The sequence below is a fragment of the Bemisia tabaci genome, chromosome 1 (genome assembly GCF_918797505.1).
Source record: "Bemisia tabaci chromosome 1, PGI_BMITA_v3".
Lineage (NCBI taxonomy): Eukaryota > Metazoa > Arthropoda > Insecta > Hemiptera > Aleyrodidae > Bemisia > Bemisia tabaci.
The window spans coordinates 21,756,023-21,770,673 of NC_092793.1; the positions used below are offsets into that span (position 1 = coordinate 21,756,023).

Below are 14,651 nucleotides of genomic sequence, written 5' to 3' on the forward strand. Positions count from 1 at the left end.
GGATAAGAGAGAGAGAGAAGAAGGAAAATATGAAATAAAGAGAAGAAATACAGAGAATAAAGAGGAAACAGACGAAGAAAAGAGGAAGAAAAATGAGAGTGAGAAAGATAAAATGAAGTCATCGTAAAAATGCGCGTTCACTCGGAGCACATTAAAAAATTATTTTCTGCCAGATAAGAAAGAGGTCACTTTGACGCCTTATCTCTTTGCCTTCAATTTTTAGTGTAGGCAATACAAGCTCCCCTATGTTCGAATAGTGGTATCATCATGAAATGGCAATCTAACACGGGACTAACAGGACTTGTACAAATAAAACATTTTTACCAAACGATAGAGGTTACTCTCACGTCATGTCAGTGTGCCTATTTACGACACGTTATTTTTTTGTAGATTTATTTTGTCAAAATAAAGAGGGAATAAGGGAATAATTTTATCAATTTCATCCATTTTGTATGTGCCTGCTACGGTATAGGGGACAAACAGAGCTCACGCTCAAGTCAAATGAGACAGGAAGGAAGAGGAGGAGGATAAGGAAGAAGAGGATAAGAAGAAGAAGCAGAAATGTAAGGGGGATAAACCGAAAAAAAGTGACGAAAAATCAAAATTATTTGAAGTCAAAAATGTTTGCTCTCTAATTCACGATATTGTTGAAACCACACCTAAAGGTCTCGAGCATTTTGTTGTGAAGTTCTAGCCTTGTTTCTTCCGTTATACTTTTTAATTTCAGCAAAATGTATTTTTTGTGGAGAAGGGGGAGGAAGGATGGAGATTAACTCTTTGAACGACAACACCCGAGACTGCTTTCAACCTGCTTCTTCCCCTATCGTTTCGGTGGCAGTGGGTCTTGGTCTCCTCCTACCCCTCTCCCCTCCAATCATATCAGGGCCTCCCTTAATTATCATCCAAATGACAAATTACTCGTATGATTCTGCCATGAGGCCCCCCAACAAAGGGCTCAATTGAAGGAGGCGGTTCATATTCATATACTGGGAGCAGGGTCGATTATAGTCAACCCTTCAACGAGATCTTTGACACTGAAATGCGGCAGAGGTGACATGACGTCTGGAGAGAACTTGTTGATGGGTCGTATTCACGCACCATCGCACTCAAGGTCCAACCGCCGGGATTTCCGGAATATATGAGTCCACGACACTCGATCCTATATAATTGGAATTTACCAGCCTATTGAAATAGGTGTATTTGGGAGAAACTGCTGCGTATATATTATAAAAACCCACGGAAGGCTTGACCGTTGGTTGTGATTTTGTTCTATCTGGGACGCGAGAGTCACGGAAAGACCAAAGTCCGATTAGAAAATTTTTAAGATGATGGAATATCAAAGTACGGAATCTTATAACCCATTGAGTATTTCATAGTGTTTGGTTGCTACCTCTTCAACGGAATTTCAAGTCGGAACTGCAAATCATTGCTCAAAAATCCAAAATTATTTCTCATTGAACAATGTGTATTTATTCGCTCATTTTGCAATGCGCGAATAAATTTTGAACAAACCTAAAAATTAAAGATTATTTTTCTGTTAGTGTGTTTGAGTCGCACGAGATATATAAGATTTATAGTTATGAAATTATTTACAAAAACACCCAGATCCACGTATCTTTTTGCCGAACCAGCAGAACCGCACAAGAAAAATTTAGAATACATTTTCGAAGAGATCAGTAAAAATTGAAGGATGACACATTCTCTGTGCTATTTTCCTATATGGTCTGTCACGAAATGAATAAGGAAGAGATATAGCTCTAGCCTCACTCTTCCATGCAAAATATGAAATAGCTATAAAAGAGGAACTGACTCGCTTAAACTATCCATATCTTTATTTGAATGATCGTGCGACAGGATACAAAAGGGAGCACTACTCCGGCCAGTTGTCTAGGAATCAGATCTTTGTATCTACGCAGATCTCCTCTACGTAGCATCTAACAGGACACATTTTTGCAAACCCCTGAAAAAAATAGGGAAAGTTTAGAATGGTTTTAATTAAAGAATATCGACGGTGAAACTACCAAACCACGTATCTCGGTTTGCGACGTCGCAGACTTCCTGTCATACTTCATTTTTTAAATGAAAAACTACTTAACGTCCAGTCTTGAAAATTTCTGTGATTTTTCCTCTTCGTGCGGAGAAAATTCTGTGAAAATTTCAAGGAATGATATTGATTTGGTCTACTTCAAAAAAATAAAATGCGAGCGTAGATTTTTAAACACCGCAAACGAGATACGTGGTTTGGTAGTTTCACCGTCGATATGCCTTCTTTGACGGTTGAATGTAAGCAAACTGCACTATTTTCAGCGAGTTGTTTATTTTTATCCGCTACATTATTGCTATTTTGACGCCATTTAAATATTTAATACTATAGCTACTTGGGATAGGGATGAGAAAGGCTTCGGGTTTGCCTTACCGGGTCACAAGCCTTATCTGACGAGTGCCTACAACTTTTAAAGAAACATATATTTTTTGAGTAGAATAATTTTTCATTTATTATTCAGGGTTTTCCATCATTTTTCAAAACTTTGGAAGGAAGAATGGGGGTCAGGCCAAACTTGCGTGATTTAAAAGGACGAATGTGAGGTTACCTTAGGTTAATAATCATATTTGTAGCAGTGGTTCCTTAAGCAATAAGAATATTCTTTCCTTATAGGAGACCTCATATGGTTCACAGTGTTATTAAGGGAGACCTTCAAAATAGGACCATAAAAATTACAATTATTACGAACCTCGAGTAACATCCAATTGTAAACCTGCCTGGGAATGGACATTAAAATGGATTAAAATGATCCATCACAACAGAAAGTACAAAATAGGAAATAAAATATATTGCAAAATTTTACGATAGGTTAGCACCTACCGTAAAACTGTCATAATCAAGGAATTGTTTCCTTCCGAAATAATTCTTCTTTATTTTTAATGTTGTACGCTTTGCAGTGTTAAATCAATGTAGTCCATCTCAAGGGTTTATTTCCACAGTTATACTGCTGACACCACTTGAGATTGATAAAAAATTTCTCTTTATTATGGCATTTTAAGAGCTTCCTTACACCTCCCTTGATCACAATGTAAACCTCGCAGAGGAGAGGAGCTGCTTAAAGAACGAACATTAATTTATTTTAATTTTTAAAAGAAAGTTTTTTACGAAATATAAAGTGACAACAGAGTGACATTTAGTCGTGCGATTGAGCACAGCTCGTTTAGCAGGACAAATACATTTCACATTCACAAGAATCAAACGTATGAATACGTAGAATATGAGCACGCTGCCGGCTAACACTGGAAAAAAACACATTGGATCTAGAGTCCAGACTCTTGAAATCATTGACAAGAAAAAGGATTCTTGATTCAATCAGATTTAAGCTGGAATCAAAAAGAAATCCGCTCAAATTAAGAGGCTTGGTTCTTGATTTAAGCTTAAGTCTGATTGAATCAAGAGTATTTTTTCTTGTCGATGTTTTTAAGATTCTGGACTCCAGATCCGATGTGGTTTTTTTCCCAGGGAAGGCAAAACGCCGTATGAACATTCGAGAGTTGCCAAATTCACCTTGATAAAACAGGCATTTTTGACGGAATCCATGCATATTTTTCCCTAAAATTTTCAGATATTTTAGATTAAACTGCGTACAAAAGTGTCAGAAAATTTCGAAAAAAAATAATTTTCACAATTTTCTCAGTACATTGGTTTTCATCGAAAGAAATTTGGCAACGTTTGAAGGCTCATACGGCGTTCTTCCTTAGCACGGCAGCACAACCCTTGAACCTGGCGAGAGGTGGAGCGAGCCAGGCTGATTGTGAGTGAAAATCTCCAGAATGAGCGAGCGGAGAAAAGAGATACGAAAGCGCGCCACAAGGCAAATGAAAAGCTCACCAGTGGAAGTTATCAAGAGATGACGGATGGACTTTCTCTGGGCAAGTCTCTACTCCTCGCTCACGACATGAATGAATTCCCCCTCCGAGATCCGGGCTCGGGGATTGGTCGCCGCTAGACCGCGCCCTCCAGCTCTGCGCAGAGCCAGCCCGCCGTATCCTCCGCGCCTCAGTCTCTCATACCGTTCGGTCGTCACAACATCGTAGGGCATCGTCCGTTATCAGTCATTTCATTATCACTACTTACACTTACGCGTGTAAACACCAGGATTGCGTGCGAATCCCCCTGCAAGTGTGTGTGAACAGTGCAACCGACTCTCAGTGCGCCAAATCAGTGTGCCTTTGGATTATTCGCGCCGATTGGATACTCCTTCCGGTGGTTTCAGTTTGGTTTCTTGTTGGTGTTTTGGATTTCTCGTGCTCTTTTAAATTTTTCCGATTTTCTTCTCTCTCCTAGTTTTTGCAAATGAGGAAGCCATGACGTTGTAGTTGAGTGTCGGTCTTGGTCTAGTCCGGTATGACTATCGACGCCTGTTTCTGACTAGCAATGCAGGTGGAATGTGTTGCTAGTCGCGTTTAGGCCGGCGGAATTTCGGAAATTGACACGACGGCTTCCCAACTTCGTCTCGTCATGTCCAGGAGGAAACAGTCCAGGCCGATCCGCGTGCTCGAGGATTCTGAGGATGGTGGAATTCAGGAACCTACCCTTCCAAATGGTGAGTCTCTTGCGCCTTTGTCACGAGTCGGGAAAAAGCCAAGTTTGTTTCATTTGTCTCTGTCGTAACCAAACTTGCAACCCTTTACTTACTAACCAAAGAAGGAGCATACACTGCCCATAAAATATTACCTTCAATAGAGTAGGTGTATCGTTTACCGTGGGGTGGCGATTAGTTTCACGAAATAAATAAGTGAAAGTCAAAGCAGACTTCACTCGGTCTTAATCCTTGAAATTTTGAAAGCTCAAAGCATGGATGCATCTATCTATCTGAAGTCTATAATAGGTGTAGGTTCCTTACTGAACATATAAGCCAAATAATTAGCGAGAAAAAAATGTGACTTTACTCCTTCCTATGCTTCTTCTGGCAGTACAAATTATGGAGGGTTTTCACGGCGGTTGAGTTGAACATTTCAAATAACATGAAAATGCTTAACTCACCAATTCTATTTCCTTACTGTGATATTGGTATTTATTCTGTAGGCGTCCAATGTCATTGGATAGGCCGGTCATCCCTGCAGGAAGTTATTGAACTGACCCTCTGAATGAGAGTCCTTCACGGAAATTCTGAAGTGTCTTAAATTTTAACACTAAAATGCATAGGTTCGGTGACTATTATACGTGAAATGCATGCTCCTACACAATAATAATTACTGTCAAATTAATAAACCACTAACAATCGCGATAACGTGCATCTGGCTCTATCTTTCTTTAAAAAAAAAAAGAAGAAGAAGGGCAGAGTTCTGGTTAATTTTAATACTCTAGTGTTGCACGATTTGAAAAACTAAATACATACTCCAGTTACTCTGCTGAAATACCATTAGTTTTAAATCTAGGTGTAGGTTGAATCTATCCTGTATTTATTGAACTTTCGCCGGCTTCCCTGGTTTTTATCATTATTAGTTACTCTCTGTGATAAATAGGTAATTTTTAGTGAAATAATTCTAACCCTCCTCTACAATTTAACTGACTACCTTTCAAGAATTTAAACATTTAAAAAAAAACCATCCAACAATTGTAAGTTGAATACACGTGATATAAAGTCCATGCCAACATGTGGAATGTTAAATAATAAAATAAAAGTATTTAGAGGATAGTCAAGGTTTTATGTTTTGAAATTAAGGTGTCTCTCTGAAAAATATTAAAGTCAGCGCTCCTGAATAATCTGCAGCCAACAGTCATATTTGAGAGTGCGCCCAGTAAAGCTACTCATACCGAAGAATATCTTTATTAGACTTTAGGTTTGAGCTGATGTCAAATGAATTTTCTATCAAGATCATTTTTCTCCCCATGTATCTTCTCCATTTTTCATTGTCATTAAATTAGGTGATGACAAACTGCTCAGATTTTTCCAGACAAGCTATTTCAAAATTATCAAATCATTGATATAAATATATAGATAAACATTGCCAATTTAATGAATAAAGTTACTTAATGCAACGGGCTACATCAATTTTGAATCTAAGTACCTAAGGAATTCTCTTTGTTTAAAAGCAATCTCTTCTAAGAGACCGTAAGTAAAGATAATCGAAGCTAAGTAAGCAAAATAGTTATTTTTCACTCGTTCCGGATTGTACTTTTTTTCTGGAAAAAAAAATAAAAAATAAAGAATGAAAAAAAATCAATCAAAAAGTTGAGGAAAATCATAAAACAATTAATTCTATGTAAATTATAGCAACGGGGGAAAATTGATTTAGGTAAAAATAAATGAATAAATAATAACTGTCCCAGCCAAAACCATCCAAATTAATTGGTATACCTAGTGAAAATACAACGCAGCGCCATCTTACTTGTTAACCAGTCACTGATGCACTAATTTATTATTTATAAATTATTTTTGGTACTTAGAGGTTAGTGTCTGTTTGATTGCCTGAATTTTTATATTTTCATCGAAAAAAAGGCAAATGAAACGAAAAACAGCCCCGAAGCGCTTCGTACCTCAGACGTTATGCGTTAAGCTTTACTCTCATTATTTTACATTATAGAGAATGATGTATAGAGAACCTATGATAAGTCAACTGGCAGCTACAAAACCACCTCAAAAATAATCTTGCCACCGACCTGTACACATTTTTTCTCTTATGCCTTTTTGAGCAACAATCATTTCAACTTGTTGCGCCACTAGAGGTAGCTCTGATGATTAAAATGCCTCTTCATCTTTGTAATTTAACTTAAATTTAAAATTTCTGTATCATAGATCAATAGTTTAGAGCAAAAGGGTGTTTTGCTCAAGCCTTAAGAAAAGATTAGGTACAAGATTGTACAAGGAGAAGGAATTCATTGGATACGTCTTCAGATATTTCTCTTATATTCTGATCGAAATATATAAAACCTCTTTTGTTCGTCTTTGTTTTCACCCCAGGAGTAGTGTAAATGAATTTACAACGTTTTGTGATCAAACAAAAATTTTGGTGGGTGGTTTTATTTAAATCAATAGGAAAATAAACCCACCCATTTTTGAGGCATTGCCTCTATATCGGAATGTATAAGTATATATGGAGGAACATGTGAGAACATGTTCTCACACTTGCATCCGTATTCCCCCTTCTTGCACGTTAAAAAATGTAGCAGGAAAATGAAGCTTCTAATGAGATATGACGGATGCTCCGCAGCCCGTGACAAGATATACAATAATAACAATTAAAAAAGCGGGTAAAAAGCATCTAATGCGTTTTTCTTTCGCTCCTGATCAATTTTTTGCGAAGTATGTCGTAGTTCTGTATGTGTTTGTTATTTCGCACTAAATTTACGATTCTCAGTCATACCTAAAACAGTCACACTGGACTAAGCGCACAACCAACGAGAATTTTTGTCGAAATCACAATTTTTATGCCAAGAAAGGTCAAAGAACAAAGCGGGATTTAGGGATTATTTTTTCCGGAGAGTTCGAAAAAGTATCCTTCCTTAAGTATGGATTATACATAATTTTTATTATGGATTTAGCTGAAATAGTAATGAATTTAATCCTTCAGAATTTCCATATTTCTTTATTTTACTCCTCGGCAGTATTTTCATAAAATTTCTGGGGCCCCTGTGATGTATGCGGTCGCTCACTGTTTCATTGTGAATCTTCCTCAATAAAAGTGATTCACTTATTACTTCATATCATTAAAATGTTTCCCTCATATGTTCTGTCGTGGCTTTTCAATTTCAATTTTGCCCGTCTTCGGCTGTAGCTTAGAGAGTTCAAGGTTTACCTTATTTTGACCAAAAAGACAGATAATTCCTCCCAGAGAAAATCTCCTCATAAAATATTTTGAAGATTTGAAACGTATTAAAACTACACAAGTCTCTCAAAATTTTGTGTTTGATGCTGGTTTAATTGTAGAATATGTAAACCGATCGTTCTCGTGTTTCTCAGGACATGATGATGAGCTTATTCCATCCATTGACTATCGTGTTGTAAATGGCCAATTATTTCTTAAATTGGGAAGATGACTTGAACTCAAAAAAAAAATACCTTATGCTTTGACGGTGTGTACTCAATTTGAGACAACGTATGTCTATAGTGACCTCAGTGATACCAACCATCAAAGCAAATCGACATTAAAATATTATTACCTATTGAAAAAAAGTTGTCGAGACGAAAATTTAATTCAAACGCTGCACGAGTGTCCCTTCTCTCTTCTTCCACCTCCTTCACCCGTAAGTCTCTCTCTCTTTTCATGCGCGTTGAGATCATTATCTTAGTGTCCACCTCCAGATGGTTTTCATTTTCTGGAGATGACCATGAATTTCGAATCCTGAATCTCTAATAAGTGCTCCCTCCTCGTCCCCCTGATTCCCCATTTTTGACCGTGATAATATATTGTCGTCTCCCCCGAAGATTAAAATCAGGGTTGCCTGATTTTACTCAAAATGGAACAAATATTTTTGTGTAATAACGAGTAACGAGTAATCATTCAGTGCGCTTCAAAAATACGGCTAAAAACATACCGAAGGTCTTTCGGACCTATAAGATCACTTTATCTTTTTAAAAATTCGTTCAGGCTAAAATTGAACCACAGAACTAAGTATGTATGACTATAATCGAAGTCAATGCGTACTTCAACTCTATAAATTTACTATTAAATTTACTAGACAGGTGTATGGATTAGTGATGTCTGTATGCAAACTATATTTTTTTTATTCATTGTTGAAAGTAAATACAAATGGTATGGTTTCAACCAATTTTTCTTGCACTGTGTCGATTCCCAGGCTTACTTTTATTTATAGTTCGTTGAATCGGTAAAAAAAAATTTGAAAAAATTAGCAGTTTTAAAAATACCTTTAAAATGAGCCTGAATGAATGAAGCATTAAATGAAGAATTTTGATTGTCTTTCGATGGCTGAAATGCGAACCCAAATATCTTAATCGCAATTTTCGAAATTTCCAGCCATGCTTTTAGAAAGGAAAGAAACCATACCATAGTTTTAAATGTCCTTCAATCTCTCTCTCCCATTCTATGGTCATCACAAAAAAATTCAAATTCTTTACATTTTTAAAGTTTTTTTTAAAAAAAAAAATATAAAGAGACTCGTGTAGTTTTTGAGTTTAACCATTGCGATCTGCATCAAATTAGTTTCTGATCTGACAACCTCGGAATTAGAACGGAGGAGTGGACGGAATTCCTCACTAATAAACCTGCGAGAATATTACTCACACACCTTTTTGTCTTTCCCTGCCCGTGATACGTTTCGGGCCCGTTCCCCGATAAATCAGTCAAAATTTGATCAATACGTCTACGTCTGCGCGCCTCAAATTGTCCACCGTCAACCAGGACCCGCTTTAAATTTATCGCCAGGGGCCCAGACCACAGAGAGAGACTCAAAAGTCATGCCTGCAATTCCTCGTGACTTTTTCAACGCTGCTGATGCATTGCCTTTTTTTCCTCGTTATATGCAGTCAGAAATATGACAGGTATGGGTCACTGGACAGGGTACGAATTTATGCATTTTGATACATACCTCCTCAAAATTTCGTGTGTACAAAACGTTCCGCGCAGCTGAATTTTCTGTATCGACTATCTAAGATCAGTTTTTATGACAAGTTTGAATTTTCCGGTCACAGGAAAACCCAAAATCTACGTGAATGAAATCGCAGCACATTTGCTTTGGCAGGCTCCAGTATTCCTCCCCCGCTTTATGTTGTTCAAAGTGTAAATAACGTGCTGTAACCGAGCCGAAGCGCCCAAGCTTGAGGTTGCCATATTTTCATACTCTTTTGGTGATGATTAGCGCTCTTTTTAACTCTATAGAGTATGGTTTTTCTATAAGCGGGAAGATCAAATTTATGCATCCGTAAGCGTTAATTCCTTGGTTATGAGTTACTATAATAATTTTCATTGCACAATAACCAGAATCATCCTAATTACGTTTTGTGTTGCCAAACTTCAGCCAATATGTTGCTATTTGAACACGGAGCTAACAAACATAAGACCTTGAAACTATCTCTGTATTTTATTCAGCTTATGAAGAAAAACCTAACAAAACTACAGGTCAATTTGTTGCTAAGTGTTTTACTGTTCTGGGTATAAAATAAATCTTGAGAAGAAGTTAAGCAGCGTTTGGTGTTACGGAGTTTTTGCTTTGGAGCGCAGTTTTTGTCACAGAGAGTATACTGCATGGTCCAAAGTGTTCCGCAAACGAACCTACCATCAAAGTTTTTGGTGCAGTTTGGGACAAAAAAAATAACAACATCCGAAACCATCAGGCTTATAATCATTCTTCAAGTTTTTTGTTACAACGCATGTCTGCGCTCGATTTCCTCCCGACAATGTTGAAAGCCGGATCCAGCAATTTGGCATCACTGGATTCCCCCTATTTGAAGCTATGCTAAATAATCGATTGTTGTCGGAGCACCTTGCCCCTTCAAGAATCGATACTTTTCCATAGGTTTAAATGGAGAGAAACAATGTTGCCAATTTGCTGGATTCGCCAATAACAATGTTGCTGCACTCGCGTCTGCAATATGATTTGGTTTGGTTCGCAGCATCCAGAGGTTTATCCTTGACAATGAGTTCCTAATTTGAGGTGTGAACTTCGCTCGGGTAAAAAGTAAAACTGCTTACATAAACGATACTCCTGGAAAGTTTTCATTTGATTCGATTAAGTATGTGGTCTCCAGATGGTACAGCTCCTTTTGGCCAAGTGCCGAAAAAGAAACTCGCAGCCAGCGAAACTGCCGAAATCTGAGATTGCTCCAGATCTCGATCAAATGTTCATCACTTGACCGAAAGATCGCGAAATCAGAACCAGTTATGAGTATTAATGTCGTGGCCGCCAACGGTGGTTTCAGTATGGAAGGTTTTTTTCTTAACTTTATGACGCGCACTGTTGAAATTATATCTAACCGCATTGCCTTTTTCATACCGCAATGACTTCGATCAGGGGTTATTAAATTATGGTCCGGGTCCAGGAAGTAGTTGTATTTTTTGAACGGAATCATTAACATTTTTTACTTCGCTGCGATATTTTACAAAAGAACATTTTAAACATCAGGATAAACTATTCTCCTTCTAACCAATTGCACCAATTGTTTTCCATCATGGTGCACTTTGATAATATTTGAAGAGAGTTCAGTTTCTAAAGAAAATCAGGAGTTTAGAACTGCTCGCACTCAATTTGAAATTATAGTTTTATGAATCTTGTGAATTGATTATTTATCTAGATTATGAGCTCTGGTAATAATAGAAACAACTTTATAGCTGGTTTGGTGGATCGTGTTTTTAAAATTGTGAAAACTTTAATCTGAAAGCAGGTTGTCTAAAATATAGGCATCAGAAAAATAAGAGCCATTCAGGCCGAAATAAACAGAAAGGAGCTGCCTTGCGTTTTCGAAAAATCAAGTTTGATTGAATCTATCTTGAGGAACAACCTAACAACTTAATCTAACATTAAAGTATGCTGAGAACGTCGCCCAAGTTTCTCGAGCTGCACACAGTTTGAGAACCTCTGGCGGATGTGTGATTAATTTCAGTGACTGACATTGTTTGACCATCGGATGTGAATTATCGCTCAGCATCAAAAACTGAAGGCTTCGCCGTTGAAGTTTTAATTTCCTAAAAATTCGTTTCAAATTAGTCCAGAGATTACAAGAGTACTTAAATTCGAGGATATTTGCGTTATATGAGAGAAGTAAATAGTCTAATAGCTCGAGCAATTAAGCTAGGCAATTAAAATTATTAATACGTCAGGTTTTCTTTAAGTCTGTTCGTACAGAACTACCGTGTTGTCACAGCTATTAAAATTTAGACCATTTTTGCGCGATCATAACTTGAACGCTGCAGGTACAAGTAGAATCTGAAGGTGGAATGCTCGGATTTTATTGCTTACATTTTAAAGGCTGCCTTCATGCGCCGTGCAGCAGAAAAATGAAAAAATAAAATTCCTATCGTTGATTAATTGTGAAGTAACCGTTGCACCTTGCGACTGTGAACAAATTGGATCCGAAAAGATTCCTATGAATGCAACGCACGGAATGACGATAATTATAGTAGCAAATGTAAACAGACGAATGAAAACGTTGTGGCGAAGTGGTGATCGAATGACCTTAGGCTGAAAAAATAGGAAAAAAGTACTGCAACTGGAGTTTATCGTTCAGTATATTTTTATCTTGCTAAATGTTCAGCTTTAGTACACTCTAGGTTTTCCTATGAATATAAATATCTTGGAAGAAAACGCTAGATTTACTCTTCATTTCGACAGCAAATCGTTATTGCTGGCACCCGCTTATGAGTTTACTAAGTAAATGAAATCAGCTGATTAAATCATGGCTCTTATATGTGATAATCGCCACCTGGCAAAAAGAAATTTGACACACTTCTAAGTGAAATTGCCCGAAGCAGAGTTTCTGTTGAGAATACGATCATCTTCATTGTATGCATGTGCATAGGATATACTCATATTCAAGTAGGAACGCCTTACCTGTCCTGTATAGACTCAAACAGCCTCGTTCGTACACGCTCAACAGAAAACATCTCTGTACACTCGTTGCGAACCCGCACCGTTTCGCGCTCGAGTCCGGATACGAATAAATTAAAGATCATTAAAAGAACAGGCATGATGATTCAATTCTCAGATGAGGAAGGAGGGAGGGGGCCCGGTTTACATATTTGACATGCTTTGCCCGACGGGGCCGGAACGAGCGTCTTCAAACTGACGCACAGTTTGTTGAAAGTTGACGTATACTATACCAATAATAGACCCCGATTCAATGCAGAGACAACATATTTCTAGATCCCGCTATACTGCCTTTCCTATAGTTAAAAAGTTCTTTACGAAAGTCAACAATCAGATTCGCCAAAAGTCTAGAGAATTCATAGCGATTGGCTTAGCAATCCTGACCCAATTTCCCAAAACACTTCCCACGAAGGACTCGCTTCGATATTCATCAGGTGGATTATATACCCAGCAATAATACGATCAATTTTATAAATTTATACGTCGAATTATATACATTATTTCCGACATGTAAATCACTCTCAATCTCGATCGATGGACTTGGAGGACAAGTGGGATAAGTGTGGTTTTCGGTATATTCCCAGAAACTCGTTGAAAGTTTCAAAATTACATGGCGTTAAATTCAAACTCACTTCTGATGCTTGAAATGAGATTTTTGTCGTGAATTTTTCAAAGGAAATATATTAAGACTAGTTTCAGCTGAAATGATTCATATCTCAATTTCAATCAAAAGCTGCACTTATCCCACTTGTCCTCCAAGCTCCTTAACTAACTCTTCTCTTCTCCCGAAAAGTTGGATTTCGCCATTTTACCGTGCATATACGGTAGGCATATATAGGATATTCTTATCCCTTGCCTGGACTGTTCAATTTATTGTTTACTGTGCGTCTAGACTTTTAAACTCTATCTCCTCACGTTAGACGTATCATGATTATGACCGACGTATGATGGATGTTAGTGCTGATAATAACCTGCTCCCAACCGGAGGAGAGACTCGTGGTTTTTTTATTGCTGTTCGGAGGTCCGCGTGCCTTGGAGGTGCGTACTTTCTCGCGATCATGATCTATAGCTGGTTAGGATCCGCCTCCGGGAATCTCCTCACCTCGAAAAATCTCTAAGCTGCTCTGAAGTCGGCCACAGGCGCTTGCATTTAAAAGCATGTTAATGCGTCAATAGTGATTATTTAGCTTTTGAATGTGTAAATCCATTAGGAATTTACCCGATTTCAGCGGATTTAGCAGGCTTCTGAAACATCTTACCAAAATCTTGATTCTTGAATAAGTATGAAAAAAACAATCAGAATGTATCGCCCACGGAAGCAATACTGTGGCAAGACTTCATATAGTAATTCTATACGTATACAAATACACTGATAAAACGATCATAACAAATCGGTTAAATTTAACGCGAGCTTTTCGGCAAAGGTTTTATGTTAATATTATTTTCGAATTTGAAAATGTTGCGCAAATATTGATGGAATATTGCATAACTATTTTTCAGGGCGCGTCAATGTCTTGTCCTCGCTTTTCAACGCAGCGGCCGAATTTTTTTGACACTCCTGCATCGAAGCGTAATATTTTTCGATGAGCTGAAATTGCACCACTAGACAATTATCAGAAGCCCTGAAATGGACTTTGGACCAATCGTGACGCATCCTGCGTACTTTTTAGTGCGCCTTTTTTTCCGACAAAATTCGACCATAGGGTATCACACCAGCGCTGCTGTGCTTAGGAAAAACGCCGTATGAACATTCGAAAGTTGCTAACTTTCCCTTGAAAAAACATGCATTTTTGACGACATTCATGCATATTTTTTCTTGAAATTTTCAGATCTTTTAGATTAAATTGCGTACAAAATTGTCTGAACATTCTGGAAAAAAATATTCAAAATTTTACCAGTAAATTCGGTTTTTAGTGAAGGAAATCTGGCAGCGTCTAAAGGCTCATACGGCGTTTTTCCTTAGCACGACAGAGCGGTCCACGTGATTTGAAGATTCGTTGGGAATTAAAGAGGGACCACTGCCGGCTCCAGACGAGAAATCCAGTATCCCGATGTGGACGCATTCTAGCGGCGGGTTCGGGGTACTTCTTCATGAGGCTGTCCCGGATCTCCTCCTCCGTCC

At 37.8% G+C, this 14,651-nt stretch overlaps 1 protein-coding gene across 3 annotated transcripts in view; it reads left to right on the top strand.

Annotated features, from left to right (window-relative positions):
• The first annotated feature begins 4,081 nt into the window (after window positions 1-4,081).
• Window positions 4,082-14,651, top strand: part of LOC140224221 (sal-like protein 3) — a 207,660-nt gene continuing 197,090 nt past the window's right edge. For all 3 annotated transcript variants that reach the window (XM_072297951.1, XM_072297955.1, XM_072297958.1), the window contains exon 1: window positions 4,082-4,589. In XM_072297951.1, coding sequence (XP_072154052.1) covers window positions 4,505-4,589 — 85 coding nt within the window. In that variant the 5' untranslated portion in view covers window positions 4,082-4,504. The remainder of the gene's footprint in view (window positions 4,590-14,651) is intronic.